Source organism: Pleurodeles waltl, chromosome 4_2 (assembly GCF_031143425.1).
Source record: "Pleurodeles waltl isolate 20211129_DDA chromosome 4_2, aPleWal1.hap1.20221129, whole genome shotgun sequence".
NCBI classification, from domain to species: domain Eukaryota; kingdom Metazoa; phylum Chordata; class Amphibia; order Caudata; family Salamandridae; genus Pleurodeles; species Pleurodeles waltl.
Genome location: NC_090443.1, coordinates 836,665,906 through 836,680,993, shown reverse-complemented (window position 1 = coordinate 836,680,993; position 15,088 = coordinate 836,665,906). Strand labels below are relative to the sequence as shown.

Below are 15,088 nucleotides of genomic sequence, written 5' to 3'. Positions count from 1 at the left end.
CACAATCATGATCCTCATAATGCTGGTGTACTGTCTGGAGTAACTTTTATTTATATTCAAGTGGGCCGTCTATCTGCAAATGAAGAGTACTGCTATCTGCACTTCATTTTCCCCTACATATGGAAATCTGACTTCAGAATGATGGGAAAGGAGCTAGCAAAGTCAGCAGAGAATATGGTATTTACAGCCCTCTAAGTAACTTTCAATAAATATATCTTAAGCAGTATTTATCATTTTTTAATCTCTTTTCTTTTGAGTTCATTTTTTCCAATAATATTGCCTGTGAAGTAACATGTTTTTCAGAAAACTACTTATAGTGAAATACCTTGATAAAATGTTTGAGCCAATTCTTAATTGTGATTAACATTACCTTGAATTTCTGTGTATACTGCCATGTACAGAATTGCCCAGCGCAAAGTGGTTGAAGTTGTTTCGGTGCCTGCCAAGAACAGATCCATGGTGCAATGTGCCAAATTCTCTTCATCAAAACTTGAGCTAGGATCATCCTTAAGCTGTTTGGAGAAGACAGATTTTTTTTATTACATTTAGACTGTTTGAAAAAGATAGATTTTTTTAATTATCTAAAACAACAATTTCATAATTATGCACTGGCAAGGCCAATAGGTCTCACCTGTGCCACAAGAGAAAAAAGGCATGATGACACAGTCTTATCATTTTGAGGCCAGTGCATGCAAGCTCTTACAAAATCACACATGTGTCTTTTTTTTCTTTACCAATCCTAAACAGATTGATTAATAAAAAATAAGTAGCTTTAAAGATGATTTTTTTCAAAATTATTTCAACAGAGAACCGGGCAGAGGAAATGAATAGGGGGTAAAGCAAAACGGACGGCGGGGTTAAGCAACACGAAGGTGGAGAGAAGCACATGGGGGAGAAAAATGGGGAAAGGGAGAAAAACATGGTTGAGAAAGAGCAAAATTGGGATTGGAGGGGCAGTTAAGCACACAAGTGAGAAAGAGGAACACAAGCATGGGTGGGGAGAAAAAAGCACCAAGGTGAGAGGGAGAAACAGGAGAGCCAGGGGGAAGAGAAGCAAAAGGGGAGTGGAAAACACGAGCTAGGGAGAGAAGCATATGATGTAAGCAGCTGAAAAATACATCCACTGACTTAGAGTGCTAAAAATCAATAGTGAAAGGTACACACATACCACTGTTCCGTACAACAAATTACTCCAACTAATTAGCCCACATGGCACCTCCCTCATATCTTGGAATAGTACCCCTAAAGTGTGGTCTAGCTTCCAGGTGCCGGAGGAAAACCTGAAGGTAAAGAACAGTGCATCCTTGTGACGGTTCCTAGCCAGTTTGTGTGGAGCTCAGTCAACTTTCTCTACTGAGTCCATCTATTAACTGCAAACTAAACGCTGGGTCACAAAACTTAAAAAGGATTCGACACTGCTCTCTATCCCCAGGCTGTGAAAAAGATCAGTTGCTCTGATGACCTTTCCCTGCATGCACGTTCCCACTGACTGTCCCTTGCATCATCAAGCTCCCAGTGATCCTCGGCATGTGTGAGCAGGTGGGGTAAGCCAGTTCGGGCAACATTACTAACACTTGAGAAGATGGCAACTAGTGCATCCAGGCATCTGGAATAGAAGAAATGAGGAAACACCTGGATGGAGTCTGCTCTAATAACCCCAGCCTGGCTACTGAACCCCGATTAGGAAGGCGTGGCCTGACCACATGTTGATTCCGTTCGGAATACTATAGGAACAAGCCAGTTCTTCTCCCCTATCGTCACTGTTAGGTCCCATACTCTCCGGCAATGGGAAAAATTACGATCAGATCCCATTTGGTTATGGATCTATCTTCCTCTACCCCCCTAATCTTGCTGAGGATGTTGCAACTTTTACCAATTGGATTACTCAATCCATTCTTAAATTAGACTCAGTAATTTCTTCCAAGAACAAAGTCTCAGTCTTAAGCCCCATGATACACACAGACCCTAGCAGAACTACATCTTAACAGCAAGCAACTTGAATGAGAATCCAACCAAAAAACTATTTTTAATATTGCCAAATAATTTCTACAACCAAAAACAACTATTAAGGAGATTTCCCCCCTCCCACACTTTATTCAACAGGAGTTTAAAATTACATCCTTTCTGAAGAAAGTTTTGACAGGAAAAAATCCCTGATAGAAGCATCACTGACAAACTTTCAAAGAATCACACTATCACAGTCACATCAGGCTATTTTTGCCTGCAAGTCAGGATCCCAGCATGACCCCTACCCGCTTTGCTTTCTCCATAAAGTTGCTGATTGTATAAACCCAGTAATTATCGAACTTTTGAACACTTCTTTGGCAACTGTGGAGGTTTCAAAACATTGGAAATTAGCAGTAGTTGACCACTACAGAAAAAACTATTAGCAGATACCACTATCCTCTCTAATCTTCGATTGATCTCATTACTCTCGGCTTTAAGCAAAATAATTGAAAATTTGGCTAATGAACAACTAACCAAGTTTTTGGAGAGTGCTAATATCTTACTTCCTAAGCAGGCCACAGAGTCAGCACTGTTGGAAGTAGCAGATACGTTTAAATTGAAGTTGGAAGCAGGAAAAAATGCAGTACTGATTTTATTAGATCTTTCAGCAACATTTGATACCATCTCGCATGACATCCTGCTGCAACATGGCAAGGACTACGGAATCTTCCAACTCACGTTGCCCTAGAATAAATCCTTCCTCTCGGGACGCAGTCAAATGGTTATGCTAGGGGTCTTTTTCTCCCACAAAAACACTATCATTTCAGGGGTTCCTTACGGCTCTCCACTTACCCCTGTGCTATTTAAAATTCACAGGGACCCCCAGATGTGACTGATTACCTCTTTTGGTATTGCAGTCACTTCATATACCAATGACACTCAATTGATCTGGTCATTGGATAAAGACTCTATCGGCTCTGAGATTAACTTTAAAAACTGTTTGACTGAAGTCATTCGGTGTATGCAGCAAATCACCTTAGGTGTAATGCAAACAAAATGGAGATTATGTTACTCGGAAATATAATTCTTTCGATCCAGCGCTATGATGGCTCAATCCCCACCCTCCCCCACCAGCTGAGGTCAAGGTCGCAAAAAACCTTGGAGTTAAGATTGATGCCGCTCTTTCCGCACACAAGCAATCGCAGTTTCAATAATGTGCTTTAGTCTAATAAAATCATTGATAATGTTTTTTGAGTATCTCCCACTAGCAGCCAGATAAACAGTAGCCTTTGCATTGATAACTTCCAGATTGGACTCCGTTAATAGTTTAAATGCAGAGTCTATTCATAAACTACAGGTAGTACAACAAGCTGCTGCCAGACTGGTCTGAAACTCCCTCAACGTTCCTCCCCATCAACAGCCCATACATTTCTACAGTGGTTACCAGTGCATATAAGGATTCTTTTAAAAATTCTTTTAGTCTCCTTTAGAGCTTATTGAGCCTGGGTGCCAAACTATCCAATCTGTAGAGTTACTCACTACACAACTCTACGAACACTCAGATACGCACAAGACAATCTGGTTAAACTTCTACAATTAGACTATAAACAAGAGGAGGAAAATCCTTTACATTTCTAAGCGCAAAGGCTTGGAATCATCTTCCTAGACACTTGCGATTTATTGAATTGGAAAAGATCTTTAGAAGACATTTCAAGACATGTCTTTTTGGCATTTCTGACGCAATGTGTTATTCGCTCATCCTTTAATTCACAAGTTTCTCAGGCCACCTTGTCTTACTTATCCATGTTCACTGCTGCTTAGTGCCAGGATGCTCTTTTGGGAGTCATAGTGTGCTCTATAAGCACAACATTTATTCATTCATTCATTCATTCATAATGTGATGCATGTACCGGGATTCATAAAATTATGGGGGACTTATATCTAGCTGTCACAAAATGAGGATGGGTTACCAAGAGCTCAGATGGTAGGTGGAATCACAAAGTGAAATAAATGTATTACCTCTTACTTAATTTAAACACAAGCATGTGTTGATATTTATATTGCATGGACCTAGATGGTTAGCAACATTATGGGAAGTGATCTCAAGTGGGGGCTTAAAACTTTGAATTACACACATTTGCACTAGCATCTCACAAATTGAAAGTTTAGGCACAATGAGATTAAGAGCCACATGTACCAACGTTTGGTTTTGCGACTTACAAATTGCGAGTCAGAGCGACTCGCAATTTGGGAGTCGCAAAACCAAATGTTATATAGTGTCACTGACACTATTAGCAATTTGCAAGGGGGTCGCAAATACCCACCTCATGATTATTCATGAGGTAGGTCGCAATTTGTGACCCCCTTGGGAATGGCAGCCCTCGCAGGGATGGTGGCCTGCTGGAGACAGCAGACCACCATGTCTGTGACTGCTTTTAAATAAAGCAGTTTTTTTGTGTTTTGAAATGCAGCCTGTTTTCCTTAAAGGAAAACAAGATGCATTTCAAAAACAAAAAATGAAATGTAGGACCACTACCTGCTCTGAAAAAATGTTTTCACTGACATTCACAAAGGGGAAGGGGTCCCATGGGAACCCCTTCCCATTTGCGAATGGGTTAGGACCAGTGTGCTAACTGCGATTGTTTTGCGACCGCATTCGCTGTCACAAAACAATCATACATGGGACTGCGAGTCTCAATTAGGAAGGGGACACCCCTTCCTCATTGCGAGTCGCAATCCCGTTTTGCAATTCGGTAAATAGTTTATCGAATCGCAAAAATGGGTTGGCACATCGGAAAGTGCATTCTGCATGTCGCAAACAGGCCGATTTGCTGTTTGCGACTTGCAAAAGCCTTCGTACATGTGGCCCTAAGTGATTTGCCTGGAACTGCACGATTTTCAGTCATGTGGCAATCTGGATTCAAACCCAGATCACCAGGTGTCAAGGTGCTGGTGTTCAAAATGTTACATTGGAGATTGGTCCCTGCGACATCCACTGCCAGCACTGTCATCACCCACTGACAAGGTGACATTCAGACTTCTGGTGAAGAAGGGAGCAAAAGGAATTGGTGAAATGTGCTGCATGACTTACCTTAGCGTCACTGTTGTGCTGCTTATTCACACATCACTTACTCTGCCATCTCCCATTTCACACTCCTCTCTTCTTTGCTGTCTCAGTCTCCCCCTCCCCTCATCTCTTTCTCTTGTTTTATCTCCATATTCCCTCACACTTTATTCTCTATCTCTTTTCTCTATCTCATTCTACAATTTCTTCCATCAATCCCTTCTCCCTCACTTTCATCCTCCTTCCCACCTTCTCTTCACTTCCTGTCAGGGACAGGCCATGTTGGAGACTAAACTCTGAAAGAGGTCTGCAGTGTTTCCACTAAACATGACCTGGTGCCAAGTATCTCAATCACCACAGAGATAAGATTTTACCTTACTGGAATAAGTACAGAAATAGCTCAACTCTGCCAGTGAACTAGCTCTTTGTGTATACCAGGGAATCAGCTGTAGTTCAGTGCAAGAAATCAACTGTCTGTAAATGAGCTCAACAATATGTTTATACAACCTCTGCTCCATCTGTGCTGGGACTCTGCTCTATCTGGACAGGGGTTCAGAACTATGTATGTAGGAACTCAGCTGTATTTGTGTTGCAGCTGAGCTCTACATGAAGATGTGTCCTGTTTGTAACAGAGTTTCACTCTTTCTGAATTTGCAGCAACTAATTTTATCAGTGCAGAAACTCATTTTTGTCTACTAAATGTTCATCTCTATCACAAGACGAGTAATCAATTTTACTTTTAGGTTTTTCTCCTTACTAAAACAGGCACTGAAATGTGCTTCATAATCCGAAGAAGTCCTAACACCTTTACTGGTATGTGGTGCAGCGACACACTAGACATGTGATGGTTTGCACTGCAATTAAACCTCTCATCTATATTTACGTCATCTTCTAATCCACTCTCTACTGCACATTCTCTCCCTCCTCTATCTCCCTCACCATTCAGGCTTTGCTATGAACGCCATCTTGACAGTCTTTGCTTTTAGTTCACTTTCATATTCTTTTTGGCCTACATTTGTAGTGAGGACATTTAGAAAGAGCAGGGAAGTAGAAGCAGAGAGATGAAGACAACTGTAAATAAAAAAAAAGACAATAGTGAAATATAAGGATTGGGATGCAGCAGATGGAGGAAAAATGAAAAGAGAGGAAGAAAGGCAGCAGGAGAGAAGGCAGCAGCATGAGGAGAGAGGACAGTGACCACAGCGAAAGAATGCAGGATAGAGGGTAGGATGAACGGTGCCAAGCCTGAGGTGATGGCCTGTAGAGATGCAATATTAGTGGAAATACAATGCTGCGCACGGGAAGGATAAAGAAGGGTTAGGCAAAAAAACAAAATGCAACTAATAAATGTGTTGAATTTCCAGTTTTGTCTCGTGGCACAAAGCTTGAGCTTTATGTGTCATGCACACATTAAATAAGGCAAGGTAACTGGACTGTGTGACATCAGCAGGTGTGTCACCCCACTTGCTGGTTTGAAACTAGAATAGAGTTGTAGAAGGCGAAGCAGGCACCAGCTAATTGCAAAAACGGATCAGCTTGAGGAACACCATCAAGGATGCACAGCCAATGTACATTTCAAGTGAACCTTTGAAATATATGTGTCTCAGTCCTCTTTCACCCTTCCTCTCAAGGTTGTCCAAGCATCAGCTGTCACTTGTAGAGATGAGAAAGATGACCAAGAGGTATACCCTACAATTTTTGAGCTGCCTAGGGCATATCATGCTGCTGCAGCAGAAAACAGGCACAGTGCCGGGTCCCGTCCATGCAAAGTGCCAAGCTGATCTACCTCTTCTGACTGTTATGTGTCCTTCCACTAAACAAACACAGGGTGACAGGCACACAAGAGCCTTCTGTGAAGTGGACCCAGTAGTACTCAACAAAGGCATGTGTGTTCCTTCTGTAGTGTTCTCATCCTGCTCTAGACAAACTTAGCCACAGAGCAGGTAGGGGCACAGTCACGGCTGCTCTGGACCACTGTCTAAGTATTGACTGTTGGAGTAACTGTGTGACATGATGTTATTGCCAAGCCATCACCCTGAAGCCAGTACAGCATGACAGACTCACAAGCAGCATCAGTGCTTGGGCCTTAGTTCTCCTTCCTTTAGATTTAGAAAAGGATGTCAGGGATATTTTTCTCAGAGAATTTGGACTGCTGCTTGTGGGACCATTTTTTAAAAGACCCTGTCCCCACTAATAAGTAGTGCAATAATATTATATAATTCTGTGGCCCCAGCCTTTTTTGCATTATTATGGATTTGCAATTGCCACGCATTGTAGATTTTAGCAGAAAAATGTGTTTCCAGCTCAAATGGATCAAAAATGCAGCAACATGTTTTGATTGTTTTTTCATGTATTTGGGTGTTAAATTAGTACGAGTGAAGTCAAACCTTCAAATGGCTACCTCAAAGCTCAGGATGCTCTATCACCCAGGCCCTCATCTCCAGTGACTGGACTACAGCAACGCTCTCTACACTCACCTCCTCTGACAACTACAGAACGCCGCAGCCAGACTCATCCTGCGTCTCCCTAGACAAAACCACATCATCCCCTACCTCAGGGAACATCACTGGCTCTCTGTACAGAAAAGATGCCAGTTTAAGATCCTGACCCACGCATACAAGGCCCTACACAACTGGAGATGCTCCTATTTGAACCACCACTTGAACTTCTATAAGCCCACCAGACACTTCCACTTCCACTCCACTTCCTTTTCTTTAACGAGGAGCACCTCCCACATGTGACATAGCAGATGCGGAGTGTCAGAAATGGTTTTTTTTGTTGGCAGTCAGGTTACCCTCTGTCCAAGCAAGAACCCTCACTCTAGTCAGGGTAAGTCACACACAATCCAAAATTATCCTGTGCCCACCCTCTGGTAGCTTGGCACGAGCAGTCAGGCTTAACTTAGAAGGCAATGTGTAAAGTATTTGTGCAATAAATCATACAATAACACAATATAGCACCACAAAAATACACCACACAACGTTTAGAAAAAGATATAATATTTATCTGGATAATTGCAGGTCAAAACGAATAAAGATGCAATGTGAAATTGTAGAGATATCACTGAAAAGTGATATAAAGTGTCTTAAGTCTTTAAAAAGCAAACAAAGTCTCTTTCAAGCACAAAGTACCTGGTTTAAAGTGGAAAATCTCCGCAAAGGGCCGCAGAAGAAGAGATACGTGGAAAAATGGTGTGTGCGTCGATTTCTCCCCTGCACACATGGACTTGCGTCATTATTTTCACGCGGGGAAGTCGTGCGTCATTTTCCGGCACGCGGACAGTCTCTTTCTGTGGTTCGCAGGATTACCGGATGTCCCGGGGTCTGTGCGTGGATTCTTCAGCTTGTTTTCCGGCTGCGCGTCGTTCCGGGAGGCTGTGCGTGGAATTCTCCTTCTCACGGCAGGCGTAGCGTCGATTTCCCCTCTGGAAGTCGGGCGGCGTTGTCCTTGCGAGGCCGTGCGTCAAAGTTCCGGTCGACCCGAAGGTGTTGTGTCGATCAGCATCGGTGTGCGCCGATTTTCTTGCCGCGGAGCAAGCTGTGCATCGAAATTTTAGGTGAACGAAGAGTCCAAATGAAAAAGAGTAGTCTTTTTGGTCCTGAGACTTCAGGGAACAGGAGGCAAGCTCTATCCAAGCCCTTGGATAGCACTTTTACAGCCAGACAAGAGTTCAGCAAGGCAGCAGGGCAACAGCAAGGCAGCAGTCCTTTGTAGAAAGCAGTCAGGTGAGTCCTTTAGGCAGCCAGGCAGTTCTTCTTGGCACGATGCAGGTTCTGGTTCAGGTTTCTTCTCCAGCAAGTGTCTAGGTTTTATACCCAAATGTGCCTTTGAAGTGGAGGGAGACTTCAAAGAGTGGCTAACAAGTGCACCAGGTCCCCTTTTAGTTCCATCCTGTCTGCCAGGGTCCCAGTAGGGGGTGTGGCAGTCCTTTGTGTGAGGGCAGGCCCTCCACCCTCCCAGCCCAGGAAGACCCATCAAAAATGCAGATGTATGCAAGTGAGGCTGAGTACCCTGTGTTTGGGGTGTGTCTGAGTGAATGCACAAGGTGCTGTCAACTAAGCCCAGCCAGACGTGGATTGTAAGGCACAGAAAGATTTAAGTGCAAAGAAATGCTTACCTTCTAAAAGTGGCATTTCTAGAATAGTAATATTAAATCCAACTTCACCAGTCAGCAGGATTTGGTATTACCATTCTGGCCATACTTAATACGACCTTCCTACTCCTTTCAGATCAGCAGCTACCACTTCAATACTGTATGAGGGCAGCCTCAATGTTAGCCTATGAAGGGAGCAGGCCTCACAGTAGTGTAAAAACGAATTTAGGAGTTTTACACTACCTGGACATATAAACTACACAGGTACATGTCCTGCCTTCTACCCACACAGCACCCTGCTCTAGGGGTTACCTAGGGCACACATTAGGGGTGACATATATGTAGAAAAAGGGGTGTTTTAGGTTTGGCAAGTACTTTTAAATGCCAAGTCGAAGTGGCAGTGAAACTGCACACACAGGCCTTGCAATGGCAGGCCTGAGACAAGGTTAAGGGGCTACTTAAGTGGTTGGCACAACCAGTGCTGCAGGCCCACTAGTAGCATTTAATCTACAGGCCCTAGGCACATACAGTGCACATTACTAGGGACTTATAGGTAAATTAAATAGTCCAATTGGGTATGATCCAATGTTGCCATGTTTAAAGGGAGAGAGCATATGCACTTTAGCACTGGTTAGCAGTGGTAAAGTGCGCAGAGTCTAAAAATCAGCAAAAATGAGGTCAGAAAAAGAGAAGGAGGAAGGCAAAAGGTCTGGGGATAACCCTGCAGAAGTGCCATTTCCAACATGGAGGTTGTTCCTTCTCCTACCTAGCAGCGAAGACAAGGAATGAGCTACCCTTTCATCTCTGGACCTCCCCATCTCTTCCAGATTTCCAACAATCTCTGATCACCTATCAACTGGACCCTTCCTACACCTAGATACCCTCCCAGGTGACACTCTACAAATCTACTGACTGATTGATTGATTAGAAGTGCTCTACAAATCTACTGAATGATTGATTGATTGAAAGCTTAACCCAGATGCATGAAATTGATGAAATAATTAAGTAATTCTATCACAGAATGTGCTACAATACAACCCATAGTATCCCTATTCTTGAAGGATAATTTAGTCAACCCTGCCACAAGATTTGGTCATCTCCTGTCACATAATTCCAGTGGCCCTGTTTATAAGTGCTGCTACCATCTACCAGCAACCACAGAAACAAAGTAATGCCCATAACCCTAATTTCCAAAACCAATTTGCAGGTTCCTATTTTTTTTAACCACTACTGGGATTTTTTAGAAGAAAATCCGCAAGCCCTCTCCGTCTCAACAGAATGGAAGATGTGATGCTATTGATGGAAAAGCCTGGTCTGTCTGGTGAACACTGAACCACTGCAAACCCATTTAAAAAGAAACAAAATCTCTCATTTATTGCATTTATATAGAGCTTGCTACTGCTCCTCATGGGTAATAAGTGCAATATATAAATGCCACTGCATACACATTAATGTGCCATTTTCTGCCAATTGTCTACAAACCCATATAAAACAAAAACAAACTATCCCTTTATTGCGTTTATATAGTTCTTGCTATTACCCCTCATGGGTAATAAGCACTTAATATAAATGAAATTCCTAACAATACATTTTGTCACTTTATGCCTTGTTTTCTGAAGAATTCAAAGGGTATTAGTCAAGTTGCGGAAGGGGCAGAGATCACCTTTTAAATGCAGATGGTTTCTCTCATCCCAGAGCTCACTGGCAATCATTAATTCTCCTTTAAAACAATAGTGAAGGCTCACACACATTGCCATGCACAGCGAGAGGCCCCACCATGAGGTCTGCACCCTAGGATATTGTGAATCACCAGTTACTTCTAACCTTCTGAGAAAGCAGTTCGTAGCACTATGAGACGCTGAATCTGATCTGTCTTTTTAAACAAAATTAAGGGCCATATTTATGACCTGGTTTGTGTCGATATTCACCACATAACATGGTGCAGAAAAGACACAAACCTTAAATGAGATTATAAAGCCATGCAAAGCCATATTGCATGGCCTTGCATAGCTTCATAAGTCTGGAGTAATGTAACACCGCACAAATCATTGTGTTACATTTCTCTGAGCCAGGGAGGCATTTCATGGTTGTTACGTGGGTGTCCCACGCAACGTCAAGGATTTTGGCACACTCCCAGATTTACAAAAACTTGCTGAAGCCATTTTAGCCCAGCTGCCTTTGCCGCCTGGTTAATACCAATGCATATAGTCCTGGCAGACATCCTTCTTCTGTTGTAAAAGCTTTGGCAACATTGCAGCAAAATTGTATAACAAATATCAATAACTTGTGGCACTGGCTACCACAGTTTAGTAGCACTGTACATTTTTTTAGTTTTGCACAATTTTAAACAGGAATTAATATACTTGAAATAATACAAACCTAAAGGTACTTACAATGAAGAAAGCTACTGAAGCAGTTTCTACCCATGACAGCTTCACAAATGCACACATGCATGCACTCAAACCTCCACCGACGTCAGCAATGCAAGCCACGGCTACACACAGAAAACTAGTACTGTACAGGCAGTGGCGTAGCGTGGGTTGTCAGCACCCGGGGCAAGGCAAGTAATTTGCGCCCCCTAACCCGTGGATTTTAGCACTCGAGTCTCTTCCAAGATGTTGCGCCCGGTGCGGCCGGCCCCCCCTGCACCCCCCACGCTACGCCACTGTGTACAGGCAAAAGTGCAAAATTTCCTTACGCTGACAAACGTTACACATTTGACAAGGGCAATGCAAGCTACCTCACAGACAGATCAAGTGCAGCAGATGTAACATATACATCATAGGGAAGAACAGAAGCTTGCATTGCATGCAGACCATCAGTGTATGCTTTCTTCCAACGAGTACATTTCAAGCAGCAACTCTAAAACTTTCACGAACGCCATGGAAAGTGAAACACTGGAAGACGTTGTGCATGTTTACCTCATTCACAAAAGGTAGGGGGGACACAGGAACAGTATTACATTCCAACAGTCAGAGCACAGGCATGAAGTAATGATTCATGCTTCTCTCACATACAATAGTGGAACAGCATGGGCAGTACACTGCAGATTTTCTTCACATGTAGAACAAGTATAATATAGTAAGAGCAGTCAGACTTCCTTCACATATCGAACAAGTATAGTATGGGCAGTGCATTGCAGACGTCCCTCATACACAGAACAAGTACAGCATGAGCAGTCACATTGAAGACTTCCTTCGCATATAGAAGAGGTATAGTATGGGCATGCATTGTAGATTTCCTTCACAGATAGGATAAGAACAGTAGGGGCACTGCATTGCAAACATCCTTCACATATAGAACAAGTATAGGACGGGCAGTGCATTGCAGTCTTCACTTACACACTCAGGGGCTGAGCATCAAACACATCCCCGCACCTTACCTTTTCCATCTCTGCGATGTAACAGTCAATGAAGTCTCTAGGCTCAGATGGATTCCAGTGCTCTCTGTGCTTCTCAATCATCTTTTTGACAAACATTTTAATGATTTTCCAGTTTTTGAAAACTTTTCGATAAGATCCAGGAAGGAACTTCATAATTTGTGGGAAAGCATTGTAGAGCTGTACAAGAATATGGACAATGAAACTGAATATTGTGTATTCAGATATATGCAAATATTGTAAAGTATATTTATAGGTTGTATGTATAACTTCTTCAGTTGTACTCACTAATATCTGTATAGATTAATAATAATGCACCCACTAGTCATGCTAATAATAAGTCATGGTGCTCATCTAAGTGCAGTACTCTTCATTATTCTCTTCATCTCAGCTGACATTACTTTGTAAGCCACTTAGGTTCTCTCCACAAAGTTAACACTGCAATAAGGTATTCAGCCCCGTGTCTGAAGGAACAATGGTAGTATTAATCATACCTACCAGACCAGGCGGCGGAGAATCCAACTGATTAAACAAAAGATTGGCCAGGCCAGCAGAGCGGCAGGGACCTCACTGATGGAAGTCCTTCTGGCAGGCAGGACTATGGGCCTAATGTACATAGCTATTTTCATATTGCAAGCGACCCGATTCGCAGAATTGGGCCATTTGTGACATTAAAGTAGCATTTTGGCATGTACCAATGTTATTTTGCGATTCGGTAATCTACTGAATCGCAAAATAGGTTTGTGAGTTGCTATTTGATGTGCAGAGGACGTTCCTTCCAAATAGCGAGTCGCAGTAGTATGATTGATTGTTTTGAGACCGTGAATGCAATCGCAAAACATTTGCAGTGAATGCCAATTTCAAATTGGTGTTAACCCATTTGCAAATGGGAAGAGGTCCCCACGGGACCCCTTCTCCTTTGTGAATGGTAGTGAAAATATTTTTTCAGAGTAGGCAGTGGTCCCACAGACCACTGCCTGCTATGAAAAAATGAATAGAAAACGTTTATTTTTTCTTTTTGAAATGCATGCCGTATTCCTTTAAGGAAAAAGGGATAGACTTTTTTTTTAAAAATGCTTTATTGAAAAACAGTCACAGAAATGGTGGTCTGCTGTTTCCAGCAGGCCACCACCTCTGTGAGAGCTGGCCATTCCCAATGGGGTCACAAATTGCGACCACCTCATGAATATTGATGAGGTAGGTCATTTGCGACCCCATTGGGAATCGTAAACAGTGTGCTTAACACTGTTGTACATTTTGCTTTGCGACTCGCAATTTGTGATTCCCAAACAGATCGCAAATTGAGAGTCGCAAAACAAAAGTTTGTACATCTGGCACTATATGTAATATTAGGCAGACCTAATGACTCGAGAGGATCAAGAGGAGTGGTCCACCATCTCTGGGCTGGAAGGTTAAGACTCATCTTGTCTTTTCCCATCAATAATCTTTATGGTTCTTCATCCTCCTCCCCCATGTCCGGCCATTCTGTGCATGTGTGAACCAGAGTGGAATTTTTCCCAACCTACCATGATGCGTAGGATGGCAGCTCTACCAGCCTAAAAGTGGACAAGGTGGTAAATTAGCTACGAGACCCATCCTGCAAACACACACACAATTGAAGCAATGGGTTCCGTTACATGGTAGGCGGTAGAAAAGGTCATGGTGGAGGGTGAGGGCAGAGATCACTCCCGTTTGACTGGTAGTGGCTTCACCCTTCCACCACCTCCTAACAAGCATTACAGGGGCATCAGTTATCAGGTAACAATTTTCAGTTTATAAGACAGGTCAATGATTTGCCAATATTTTTCTATTAGCTCAAAAATAATCTGTGATCGTTCCCCTTGTCCAGAGGTAGGCGTTAATTTGTCATTTTCACTACCTTTGCTGAACCCAAGTACCTGCGAAGATATTCTATGTGCACGTACAAATACCTTTCACTCTATATGCTGCCAAGAATGAATATTTGTTTAATTGAATTTATATGGTGCATGGAGCTAAATAACTTTTCTCTTAGCTCGAAAGAACATATAAATAACACACTGCAGTACCAGCAGAATATATGGACCAATCAATGTTCTCTAAACTAGATGAGTGAAGAACAGGCACATTTCCAGAGCTTATTCTGATGAAGCTGAAATGAAGGTTTTACATTTATTAGCGCATAAACGTAGTGCTGCAATAATCAAGTGTGACTTTAATCGAACTAAATAAGATTGTACGGGGACAAATGTGCCCTCAGCGTAGTTTGCCAACATTTATAAGCGTGCTTCATATAATGTGATGTATTAGAATTGTACTAGTTTGACATAATCGTAAACGTGTGCCATGATTTGCTTGTTAGAAATGCTTTAGCTTAGCATAACTTTAGTGGAGGCTTTGGCCTAGCTGCCTTGTCTCACGGTTTAGATGCTCGTATTTTTCCAATGTGCTAATGAAACGTGTATTCTTGCTTGAAGCTGTACTTTTCCAGTGAGATCGTTCACATGCTTATCTTTAAGGTTTAGTGCCAGCCTGGCATCTTCTTTTTCACTCCAAGGTCAATCTGCAGGTGCAGACAATGGACGCTCTGAAAGTGAGTTAATTGGTAAAATATGTTGCAACTTAC

General features: G+C 42.5%; 1 protein-coding gene across 2 annotated transcripts in view; it reads right to left on the bottom strand.

Annotated features, from left to right (window-relative positions):
* LOC138293368 (cytochrome P450 2J2-like) overlaps positions 1–15,088 on the bottom strand; it is a 271,463-nt gene that overhangs the window by 62,258 nt on the left and 194,117 nt on the right. The window contains exons 5-6 of one of the 2 annotated variants that reach the window (XM_069232563.1): positions 12,487–12,663; positions 371–512 (exon numbers count right to left, since the gene is read on the bottom strand). In XM_069232563.1, coding sequence (XP_069088664.1) covers positions 371–512; positions 12,487–12,663 — 319 coding nt within the window. The remainder of the gene's footprint in view (positions 1–370; positions 513–12,486; positions 12,664–15,088) is intronic. The other variant, XM_069232564.1, reaches the window with a different exon arrangement.